Raw genomic sequence first — 12,217 nt, 5'->3', positions numbered from 1 at the left:
GGACTTATTTATTTAATCATTTTTAAGTATATAGTTCAGTTGCACTAAGCACATTCACACCGTTGTGCAAGCATCACCACTATCCATCTCTAGAACTCTTTCCATCTTGCATAACTGCAACTCTATACCACTGAACGATAGCTCCCCATTCCCTTCTCCTCCAGTCTTGGCAAGGTTTCTGACTACATGAATTTGACTACACTCAATACCTCATATAAGTGAATCATACAGTATCCTTTTGTGACTGGCTTATTTCACTTAGCACAATGTCCTTAAGTTTCATTCATTTTATAGCATCTGTCAGAATTTCCTTCCTTTTTAAGACTGAATAATATTCCATTTTATGTTTGGGCCACATTTTGTTTATCCATTCATCTGTCCATGGACACTTGGGTTGCTTCTACCTTTAGGCTTTTGTAAGTCATGCTGCTATGAACATAGATGTACAAATAATCTGTTCTAGTCCCAGTCTTTTGGGTATATATTTGGAAGTAGAATTGCTGGATCATATAGTAATTCTATTTTAAGTTTTTGAGAAATAGCATACAGTTTTGCATAGTGGCTGCCCCATTTTACACTCCCACCAACAGTGCACAGGAGTGCCAGTTTCTCCACGTCCTCACCAACACTTGTTTTCTCTGTGTGTGTTTTGTATAGTAACAATCCTAATGTATGTGAGGTGTTTTCCCCACTGATTTTTAATGTTTCCTAATGTCATTTTTCATGGTTCCAAAAATGCTTCAATTTATTTCTGAAGTCTTTACTGTTTGTCTATCCCTGAATCAATACAGCACTGCGTTTATTACTACAGCTTTATAACAAATCTACAATTGTCTCCAGCAGGGCAAATCTTTTTCAAAATTTAATGTGAATGTTGGAATTAGTCCACTTACATGAAAAATTCTGTTGATTATTAGAATCATATTTATAGATGATTTGTTGGAGACTTGATATCCAATAACAGTGGATGTTCCAATCCATGAATGAGATATATCTCATCACTTATCTTGGTCTTTTGTTTTTGGTAATTTTCCTCATAGATATATATATTACAGTTTGTAACATATTTTATAATTTTCCTCAGAAGTGTGTTTGTAATTTGCCTCATAAATGTTCTGTTCATCCATTCAGTACTTAGGAATAAATTTAACAAAATTATGAATTTACAGGGACTGGGGTTTTTGGCTATCAGTTCAATTCTTTTGGTTTCTCTCTCAGATATATTTTGGTAATTTATATTTTTGTTAAAATTTTCCCGTTGAAGTTTTCACATGTCTTGGCATAACTTTTTCATAGTGTCATAGCCATATTAGAATCTTTACCTTGGTTATGTCCCATGTAAATTCTTTATATGAATGGATTTCTTTCCTTTTGTGATCATTTTTGCTGAGGTATGTCTATTAGTTTCTTCAAAGAATGAGCTTTTGATTTTGTCGGTCACCTATACTCATTTTGTTTTTCTACTTTTGCTAAGTCTTTTCTTCATTATATTCCTCTTTCAGCTTTTCTTGGGTATACTTTATTGTTCTTTTCCTAGCTTCTTGATTTGAACTTTTAAGCCACTTATTTTCAGTCAATTTAAAATAAACATTTAGCCATAATTTCTCCCTTTAAGTATAACTTTGTTGTATCCAATATGTGTTTTGATATTGTAGTACTTTCATAGTCACTCAGTTCTAAATATATCCTCATTTACACATTAATTTTATTAGCATCACTTACTATTTCATATAGATGAGGAGTTATTTTCTTTTTCCAAGATTTTTATCTGATTTAATGATGGGTTATTTATTGCAGAACTTGAATGGAAACTAGCAGAAGTTGGAGCAATACAGACTGATTTAGAAGAAAACCCCAAAAAAGGCATTGTAGATGTGATGGTATCTTCAATTAGAAACACTTCTATTTATGATGACACTAATAGTTCAAACAGTGATAATGATGATACCAAATAGAAATATTTAATAAATAGCTTCAAATTATTTACTGAATGTTTTTCACTGCCTTTATAATCAGAGGTCAGAAAATTTATGGATTTATTTTCATATTTATATTAGAATGATAGCTTATATATCATTTCAAAAACTTTCAGGTATTTCAGAATATTTGTTGCCTCCAACCAAACCAGAATTTGTACTGAACCCTTAATATTTTCCTGTGGTTTATCCTCTTTTTGATCCATGTTGGATAAGAGCACCAATATTACAAGTCCTCTGTGTTGCTTACTCCCAAAGAGGCCTATGAATGAATATACTGAAAGATGACCATGAAATTTCATTACACATCAATAGATTTTATTTTTATTTTCTTCTTTTTATTTTTTTTTTAAGATTTTATTTATTTATTTATTTGACAGAGAGAGAGAGAGAGAGCACAAGTAGGCAGAGGGAGAGGGAGAAGCAGGCTCCCGGCTGAGCAGAGAGCCTGATGCGGGGCTTGATCCCACATGACCTGAGCCGAAAGCAGCCACTTAACCGACTGAGCCACCCAGATGCCCCTATTATTATTATTTTTTAAGTAGGCTCCACACCCCATGTGGGGTTTGAACTAATGACCCTGAGATTGAGTCACATGCTCTACTGACTAAACCAGTCAGGTGCCACTATATCAATAGATTTTAAAATCTATTATTTAGGGGCCTTGAGTGAAAATACTTAAATTTATGACCATACATTTTTTCCTGGAAACCTCTTACCTGTTAAAAAAAAAATTAACAACTCAATAGAAAAATACAATTTAAGGATTCGGAAAAGTACATAAGAAACACCTGCACTCATTATTATTGTTTTTAATAGTTCTGTTATGAAGTTAGAAAATTACTAAGTACTCTCACTGATAGACTACAGAATCAGAAGCACATGATATGTAAAGTGTTTTTTTTGCAAGTGTGATTTTTTTATTTTATTTATTTGAGAGAGAGAGAGAATGAGAGAGAAAGAGAGAGCATGAGAAAGGGGAGGGTCAGAAGGATAAGCAGACTCCCTGCTGAGCGGGGAGCCTGATTCGGGACTCAATCCTAGGACTCCAGGATCATGACCTGAGCCGAAGGCACACGCTTAACTGACTGAGCCACCCAGGCATCCGACCTGTGAAGTTCCTAAATCAGAAGTGATATATTGTGAGGCTTACCTATGTTTTAATATTAATCACAGAGGAATTCATCATGAAAAAGTATACAATATTAGGACATTGCAGAAGACCTATAGGATGTTTTATTTTGGCTTAGTAATGAACAGCACTTTTAGAAAAAGGGGTGGTAAATCCAGCATGTAATAGTTCAATAACATTTTATTCTTCTACTTTGTTTGTATTGATGACCCATCATTCTGATTGCAGATGTTCACTGATGTTTGTGAGAGAATCTAGACTACGTTTAAATGATTAAATTACAAAAATAAATTGGCGAGAATTGAGACAGTCAACATGGAGTCAAGAAAAGACTGCTGCTCTTAGGGGTCGGGGGGAGGAATCATAGAGGCGGCAGACAATGAGGAAGTGGGAGGAAAGTTAAATACAGATTTGAATACAGTAACCAGGTAAGGTAAAACCAAATGATCTAACTTTGCAAAGGATCAGGAAGATCCCTTTCCTCTGAGATAGCTAAGAAGGGTAACATACATCTTGGGATGAAGGGAGGGAAAGTTGAGGGTTGCACAAGATGGTCTTTTTTTATAGTATTATGCACACATGTAAGAGAAATAATAACCTATACTGGTCCAACCCCTAAACTTCTCTTTAACAAATGGATGGATATGTTTCTAAGTAGGATAAAAGTTGTGGAAATGAAAAGCCATATTATAAAGTTAAAATGTAACTTTAATACCATGTAATGCATATAAATACAAATATTATCGTATCTCCAGTTAAAACCAAATGCAAAAAGTCCCCCTAATTGTAATTTTTTTAGTAAATACATATTTATTTTCTTTTCTTTTTTAAGTTAAAATTAACAGAGGAAGTATCATAGTATTTAAGACACCTGAATAAAAAAGATATATATTTCCCTTCTAACTCTTAACTCAAATCCACCAGGTGGCAGTAAGTTTTTATGCACAAGAACAGTTCATGAAGACTTTAACATTTGTAAAAATCATAAAATTATAGCATGTTTTAAGTCGCTGTGATTCCAGCCAGTCTTTTTCAAATGATGCGTGTGTGCGCACATGCCTAAACACACACATTATTCCGGCAAGTCTTCACACCTGCCATTGCAGGTCAGTGTTACTTCCATAGTTATTTCATTTACACATTCCCATTTCAGTAGGGTATAAATACTCGTCAGAATGCAGAGAAATTATTTAATATTTGTTTTCCATTTTATTGAATGATTTTTAATGGGATACAAACTTAAAAATTTTTTTTAATTGCCAATATTCAACAGTTTTGGACCTATTAAAAATGGATATTTCATATATCCCAACCTAATATTTTTCTCTATTCCTTGCTGCCCAACCATGCAATTCCCTTCCCTACTTTACAGTGTCTTGTTTGTCAAAGTATGGTCCTGGAATTTGCAGCATTCCCGGAGGCTGGTTAGAAATGCAGAATCTCAGGCCCCATCCCAGACTAACTGAGTTAGAATTTTTGTTTTAATGAGATCCTTAGGTGATTGGGCAGCACTCAATATCAAACCCCTTAAAGATATCTTGTATGCATTCTTTAGCTCTTCCTCCACACTCTTGGTTATTAAGAGTTATCATATTTCACTTTTTGATTTCAGTTTATCTCCCTTTTGTACTTTAAAACACATTATTAAGGCTAATGCTTTGATAGGATTATAATCTGCCACCTGCATTCATAATCTAGGATATAAAGATAATCCTAAAAATCTTCTTTCTAGCATGTTTTACCTTTCATGTATTCATTCATCCATTCATTCATTCACCTCAGGCACTGAAACAGATGCTGCAAATTCAGTGGTGGACAAAACACATAGTTCTTGCCTCTTGGAGTTTACCATGTGATGGTGGGGATGTTAGTTAATAAGAAAACAAATGTCAAACAAATATACATGTAACTTAAACTTAGTATTATGGAGGAAACAGTGGGCACAACAATAGGCAGTAACTGTGGGTACTCTGTGGGGGGGACGGGGCAGCAGAGAGGTAGGAGAGAGACCTACTTAAAAATCGGGTAGTTAGGACTTTGAGACATGAAGACTGAGGAACCAGCCATGAGAAATGGTAGGAAGGTGGTTCAGCAAGGGCACAACATGTGCCAATGCCAGAGAATAGAGAGATTAGCAAGGAATTGAAGGAAATTTCTAGGTGGGAGTGTTATGGGAAAAGGAGAAAATGGAGAACATGAGATTGGAGAGATAGCAAGGGCTAGATGAAATGGTATCATGACCATGATTAGGAATTTGAATGAAATGGAAAACAAAAGGGTTTCAAGTAGGAACATGTGATTTCATTCATATTTCCAAAAGAATATTCATGCTGCTCTGTAGAGAAAAGATTGAAGGGGACGTGCAAGATATGTGAGATACCCAAGAGGAGACATCAGGTAGGCAACTGGACATACATGTACGGAGCCCAAATGAGAGGTGTAGGCTGGAGTTACAAATTTGAGTCGTTTCAACCATTCCTAGGTTCCAACAACAAATTGTAAACATCTAAAACCACCATTCCTTACCACACAACCTTTATGTAGCAGTTTATAATTTACATTTGATCATCACAATTCTGAGATGCTTATTCTTCTACCTTTACAGATAAATGCTCTGAAGCTCAGAGAAATTATTTAACTTGTTCAGCGTCTCTTAGTTTAGTATTAGCCAGGATTTAAGCCCAGACCTTTGACTACAAAGTCTGTAATACCAACTCATATTATTGTACTTCCCTCTATTTTAAAGGGTCTAGAAACAGTATTAGTAATTGGCTAAACCATGGAGATTTCTTAAACAAAACAAAACAAAACAAAAAAAACCCCACAGGGGTGCCTGGGTGGCTCAGCCGGTTGGGCGGCTGCCTTCCACTCAGGTCATGATCCCAGGGTCCTGGGATCAAGCCCAACGTCGGGCTCCCTGCTCAGTGGAGAGCCTGCTTCTCCCTCTCCCTCTGCCTGCCACTCTGCCTACTTGTGCTCTTTCTGTCAAATAAATAAAAATCTTTAAAAAAATAAAAAAACCCACAAACTTTCCTTATATTTCCTATTATACATATCTTAAATTTCCTATGTTCCAATTTACTTTAAACTATAATGGTGAAACTAGTAATGCTAATGAAAGGACGGATAAGAGAGGTATTATGAAAGGACAGACAGGATTTTGTAACTGATGGGACCCAGGAACTAGGGGAAGAATTTGAGCAAGAGACGTAAGAATTACACAAAAGGGGATATCATCAATAATAGCCAACACTTAGGAGCAACTGGCGGGCTGAGTCCGTACAGCGTGTGACTCTTGATCTCAGAATCATGAGGTTGAGCCCCACACTGGGTGTGGAGCCTACTTAAAAAAAAATACTAGCCAACACTTACATGAGATCTCTTATGTACCATGTACTATTACTTACACACACACACGTACACAACTACATCTATTTTCTATACCTTAATTATCCCATGAGATAGGTTTGCTATTATCCTCATTTTACAGATGAGAAAAATGAACAGAGAAATAACTTGCTCCAAGTCATGCAAATATTAAGAGGTGGGATTTCAATCCAGGCAGTTTAGTTTCCAATTTTGTACTCTTAACAACTAAGCTATATTGTCTCTATCAAGACATCAGCTAGGAGAATCAGTTTGAAAGAGCGTTGGAAATGCCCAGTTTAAGTAACAGCAAGGTGTATGAGAAGGAATTAACAGAATATTTAAATTATATATATAAATTGTGTTTAGGCTGGGGAAATAAATTTAGGATCTATGAAACTATGAGACAGAATGTTTAAGGGAAAAGTAGAATCTGGAAATTGGAAAAGTTATTAGAAACATCTGATAGTTTTCTTCTTGGAGAGAATATGGGAGGAACAAATAAAATGTGAACCAAACTGTGGGAAATGTTCAAGCAGTGGCAGAACACTGAGCAGAGAAACAGGATTATCAGCAGGGCTTGGTAAATGATTAAATACAGAAAGTGAGAGAGGAAGGAGTCAAAGATGAACGTTGAGAGTAGTGACTAAGAGGACAATGGAACCATTAAAAGGGGCAAAGGTATTTTTTGAAGATACGAAGTCTAGATGATGTAGAACTGAGGAGGGATCACTTTCTCTAGAACAGAATATAAACATCCATGTCATAGGGGAAGCATTCAGACTCTCTGGTCTGTCTGCAACCTACCTTATCAGTATTATTAACCTTGCCTCCTCTCCTGCTACCAGCATCCCTTAGGATTCATGGTAGCAAGTGACAGAAAACATCTCACTGGTTTAAACAATAAAACAAATACATGAAAGAACTGACTAATTTAACTGAAATTTCCAGTTATTTAGTCCACATTGGATTCAGGGCGTCAAACATGTTTCCAGGCCAAATCTCCATCTTTCAATCTGCTTTTTTCCACGTTACCTTCTTTCTCAGAATAATCCACGAGTGAAGAGATGGCTTCGGGCCTATCCTTCTTCCAGATTTAAATCCATTGTCAAAGACAGATCACCCTTCTTGGTAAACCCAGCCTAAGACAGAGGATTAACTCAAATATGCTTTCCCCCTGGAGTCCTGCTGCAGCCACGTGGACTTAGTGAATAGTTTTCCAAAGGAAATTATCAGAATAGGGAATGAATGCTGGACAAAAATGTCTACTAAAATCCCTTCTGCTCTTATAATGGAGTAGCTTAATAAATCCTTCTTTTCCCACTCTTGACAGAAAAATCCTCAGTTCCTCAATTTTGATATTCTTTTTCTCTGAGCATTCAGCAAGAATTTTATTTTATTATTTTTTAAAGATTTTATTTGTTAGAGAGAGTGCACACAAGTGGGGGGGGGGGCGGACAGCGGGCAGAAGCAGGTTCCCCACTGAGCAAGGAGCCCCACGTGGGACTCAATCCCAGGACCCTGGGATCATGACCTGAGCCGAAGGCAGACGGTTAACTGAGCCATCCAGGCGCCCCCAGCAAGAATTTTAAAATGCTTACTGAGGTGAATGTTACCTCGAAGGGAGCAATTTATAGCCCAAACGGTTGTTTATTTTTTTGAAACAAGATGGCTTCTATTTTAAATCCAAAGGACATTCATTAAAACATGAAAACTACTAGGAATTAGGACTGTAGAGACCTCTGTTCCAATCATTTACAACTACTGAAACGTGCTTTCCCATGGGGATCAAGTGTGTTTTAAGCATCAAGGAAGTAATTTCCCCTAACGTAAGTAGAAAGTATTCACACATTTTTCTAACAAGGGAAGCCGAGCAAATCAGGTCCTGGTGTATCCCCAGTGCTTCATCCCCCATCTTCCACTACACTGTCACCAAGCCTTTAAGCCCAGGTGAAAAACTCCAAATGAACACATCCTGACCCTCTTCTGCCTCCCTCCTCCAGCCCCGGGCGCATATCCGGTCTCCGCAGGCCCACCCAACCAATAAGAAGCGACCGGAGCCGCGCTCCTTCCAGAGAGAAGGAAAAGATGTCTCGGGACGTCCATCCACCTTCGCAAAAAAACCTCTCCCAGCCCCAAGAGAGAAAACACGAGTGATACCGCTAGATAATGAAAAAAGCCTTCCGCCTGCTAACACCCGGAAAATCTTCCCTGGCGTGCTGGCAAAGCGATTTGCTTTTCAAAGGAGAGAGGGTCCCCTTTCGGGCCCCCGGATGCCTCACCCGGCAAGAAGGTCTCCCTTCTCCTCCTCGCTCCCCGCAATGGGCGAAAGCCAAAGCCGCCCGGACCTAACGCCAACGCTACCCCGACCGACCGTACCCTCCACCCGACCAGGCCCCGCCTCCCCGGCTTTCCAGTAATGAGTACGGGGAAGGGGGCGCCGGGGAGATCCTGGTTTCCCTCCGCGGACGGCGCAGACGCACGGCCCGAGGGAGCCGGAGTCTCCTCGGCGCCCGGGATCCCCTCCGCGACTCCGCGCTGCCTAACGGGGCAAGTCGCATGCGCACCGGGTTGCGCCGGGGAAAGGGAGAGTGAGGGGAGGGGCAAATTCAGAGCGCCGGCCGTCGGAGCCAGCGGGGGTCACTGACGACGCATGCGCCAGCAGCGAGCGCAATCACAGACTAGGCTTGCGGCTACCGGCTTAAAAAGGAAACCCCCGAGAGCGAGAGCGCGAAGGAAATCTGGCCGCCGACGCGTGCGCGCTCCCGGTGAGTGGCGCCCCACCGGGTGGGCCCGGGGCTTGAAGTCCGCCGGTAGGCTTGCCTCGGCGGCGCATGCGTGCTCCCGGTGCCGGTGGAGGAGGGGAAGGGAAGGGAGGGGGAGCAGCGGGCGGCAGTAGCGGGGAATTTTTTTGGAAGTGGGTGGGGGGGCGCCACTCACAGCCCCAGGTGCTGCTTGTGCTGGGAGCCGCGGTGTCTCCTGGACGCTCCGGGTTAGTGGTTCCGAGTCACCGCAGCCAGACTCCAGGGTGGGGGAGGGAAGAAGCCGGAGCCGCCGCAAGCCACACGGTGAGGGCGCGGGGAAGGGGAGGGAGCGGGGGGCGGTGTGTGTATGGGGCCGGGGGGCGGCGGCCGAGGGAGGGGAAGGCGGGAGCTGAAGCCCAAGTTTTGCTTATCGTCCTAGTGTGCCTTTTCCCGGGAGTTGGGGTGGAGTCGCGCCCTTGTTGAGGGGCCCTCCGGGGCTCCTGGGGTTACCTGCGGGGCAGGGGCGGGATTGGGGTGCACGGAGGGGCCGGTGGCCGGAGCGCGCCTCCGGGCTGGGGCCATTCCAGCGGCCGGGAAAGCCAGAGACGCGGTGCCGAGAGGGCTTTCGCTGGGGACCCGCTAGGCCTTGTGACCCACTTTATTCCTGTCACAACTCGGGCACGTTTGGAGCGGCGCCCAATGGGGCGCCGGGGCGGCCAGCTCCTCCGGGGAACCCCCACCCTCCCGGCGCCCGGCCCGCCCGCCGCGGTCCGCAGTCCGAGCGGCGGCCGCCGCCCGTGGGCTGGTTCCGTTAGTGGTCGTGGTTCCGGGGCTCGGTTCCCGGGGAACGCGCCGCTCCGCGCGCCCAGGTCGGGCGACTGCGCGGGTTCGAGGGCTCGCGGCGCTGCGCCGGGTCTTCCTTCTGGCGACCCGCGCCTCCCCGCTCCCTGTCACCACCGCGGCTGGCTGTTCTAGATCCCTTTCCGCCCGCGAAGCTGGAGTCTGCCCTGGCGCTCTGGCCCCTGGTGTGTAATTTCCAACACGTAGCGCCGCAGAGCCTATGTTCTTCGAAGTGTTTTCGTTGATGTAGAAGTCGTCCTGTTGGTAATAGTCAGCAGGATCCTGAAAGATAAATGCCTCGGCCTCTGACCTGGCGGATGAAAGATCGAATCAGGTGGTCGTTTTCTTGCTATTAGGATGCCACGCTATAGGGCTTCAAGGCTTACTAGCCTTAAAAAAAAAAAAAAAAAAAAAACCAAATCAAAACAATGTTTTCTTTTACAGTGAAAGAAAAGCACAAGAAGAAAGTTTTACAGTCACTGTTGATATGACTATTATGCTGATCCCCCAAATCAAAAAAAAGGTAATTTCACTTGAAGATTGCATTCTAATTTGTAGCTTTATTTTTGGTGATAAGAGAGTTGTGGTATGTTTGCCCCTTCACCTGCTTCAAAAGCAAACGTTCTGAAAAGGATGTAATTTAGCTAGTGAGTTGCTTTCTTGAAAGTTAACCCCTGGGACACCTCAAATCTGATTTGTTTTAAAATCTTGTTGGTGGAAGGAAACTAACTCAGGTATTAGGTATTTGAATGAACAGAATGTCATTAAAGGTTAGCCAGAAGAAGACAGATGAAAGTTGTGGTAGAGCTAGTCATGATCAGCTATGAGAAAAAGAATGAGGAAGCTTTTTGTGCACTGGCATGGAAAGATCTCCAAAATATGTTTTAAAGAGGAAAAAAAACCCCAAGGTGTAGGACAGTGTGAATAATGTGCTACTTTATGTGTTAAGAAAGATGTTGGGGAGGAATAAGAATATGAACTTGTGTTTGCTCTTCAATTATAAAGAAACTGGGAGGATACTGGGGAAGTAATAACAGTGGGAGAGAGGGAGAAGTAGTAGCCTGATGAAGGGAGGTGGGAAATGAGATGTTCACTGTATATGTCTTTGTATTAAAAATTTTTGTGACTGTGTTACAGACTCAAACTAGATTAAACAAAAATCCTTCTCTACAAAGTAATTTGCTATGTGGGTTTTGTCTGTCTGCCTGTCTCTGTTCCATTACTTGGGATTTGGGCCATTTTCAGTGTGATTTATCTTAATGTTTTTTAGAAAAATGAACTAACATTGAAAGAAAGTTTAAGATAAGCTGGGCTCTTTCTACTTTAATTTTTAAGATGCTGACATCACAGAGTAACTTATAAAGATGCTTAGTTGTATTTTGCTTTGCTAAAATATATAATGGCATTATTTACATTGGGCATTATGGCTGGGTTATGCTGTTTTCAGATGCTAGTTTTGTGTCCCCTTTTTTTAGGAGTCATAGTTGTATAAAATTTTACTTTTTAACCACAAAGTTGTGATAATTGGAGAATATGAACACCCCATTAAAGTGATGATAGACTTGATTGTCCAGGTAGTTTGCTTTTCAGACTGGGAAACTTTTTTCTCTTAAGGAAATCAGACATGCACCTCAATGAAATGTCAATTTGTAAATATAGTTCTTATGAAAAATTAAAATAAAATTGAGAAGCAGTGTTCTATTGGTGCAGTAAATAAAAACTTTTTATGATTTATGGATGGCTGTAAAAATTGTATTAAGATTTCTTTTTTCTGCTAGCGTAACCTTTTTAATTAGGTTAAAATTGAAAAAGGGCTTTGTTAGAGTGGATGTAATTTTGAGGGGAGGGTACTGAAACTCCCTCTGGTGGCTAATATTGTATAATCAAAGTATTGAACGTTGAGTAGTGGGTGACAGTTGCTATGGGCATTTTTGTTATGTTACCAGTATTCCTTTTTATTTTGTAGGATAGGATAATTGCATTATTTCTGTTTGATCTGTAGGTCTATAGTAGCCAAGTTTCTGCAAAATGACATTTATTTTTCATTTGAATTCCATTGGGTTTATTAATCCTTTTTGAAAAAATAGAATCCCATTTTAGCATTTTAGTTAATACGATTTTTAAAATTACAGAAGTAAATTGATGCTCATGAAAGATGA

The 12,217-nt window shown here is 40.9% G+C and overlaps 2 protein-coding genes across 24 annotated transcripts in view; both read left to right on the top strand.

Annotated features, from left to right (window-relative positions):
* Positions 1 to 1,955, top strand: part of PDCL2 (phosducin like 2) — a 45,557-nt gene extending 43,602 nt beyond the window's left edge. The window contains exon 6 of the mRNA XM_036120786.2: positions 1,798 to 1,955. Coding sequence (XP_035976679.2) covers positions 1,798 to 1,955 — 158 coding nt within the window. The remainder of the gene's footprint in view (positions 1 to 1,797) is intronic.
* A 6,933-nt stretch (positions 1,956 to 8,888) lies between these two features.
* The window catches only part of CLOCK (clock circadian regulator), a 142,399-nt gene continuing 139,070 nt past the window's right edge, over positions 8,889 to 12,217 (top strand). For 15 of the 23 annotated variants that reach the window (XM_078068660.1, XM_078068653.1, XM_078068646.1 and 12 more), the window contains exons 1-2: positions 8,889 to 9,242; positions 10,503 to 10,581. The gene's annotated coding sequence lies outside the window, so the exon portion shown is untranslated. Of the gene's footprint in view, positions 9,243 to 9,348; positions 9,543 to 9,996; positions 10,393 to 10,502; positions 10,582 to 12,217 lie in introns of those variants that run through there. The other 8 variants (XM_078068661.1, XM_078068656.1, XM_078068649.1 and 5 more) reach the window with 2 other exon arrangements.

This window comes from Halichoerus grypus, chromosome 3, assembly GCF_964656455.1.
Source record: "Halichoerus grypus chromosome 3, mHalGry1.hap1.1, whole genome shotgun sequence".
Taxonomy (NCBI): domain Eukaryota; kingdom Metazoa; phylum Chordata; class Mammalia; order Carnivora; family Phocidae; genus Halichoerus; species Halichoerus grypus.
Note: the sequence above shows the minus strand (reverse complement) of the source record. Positions and strands in the feature narration are given on the sequence as shown.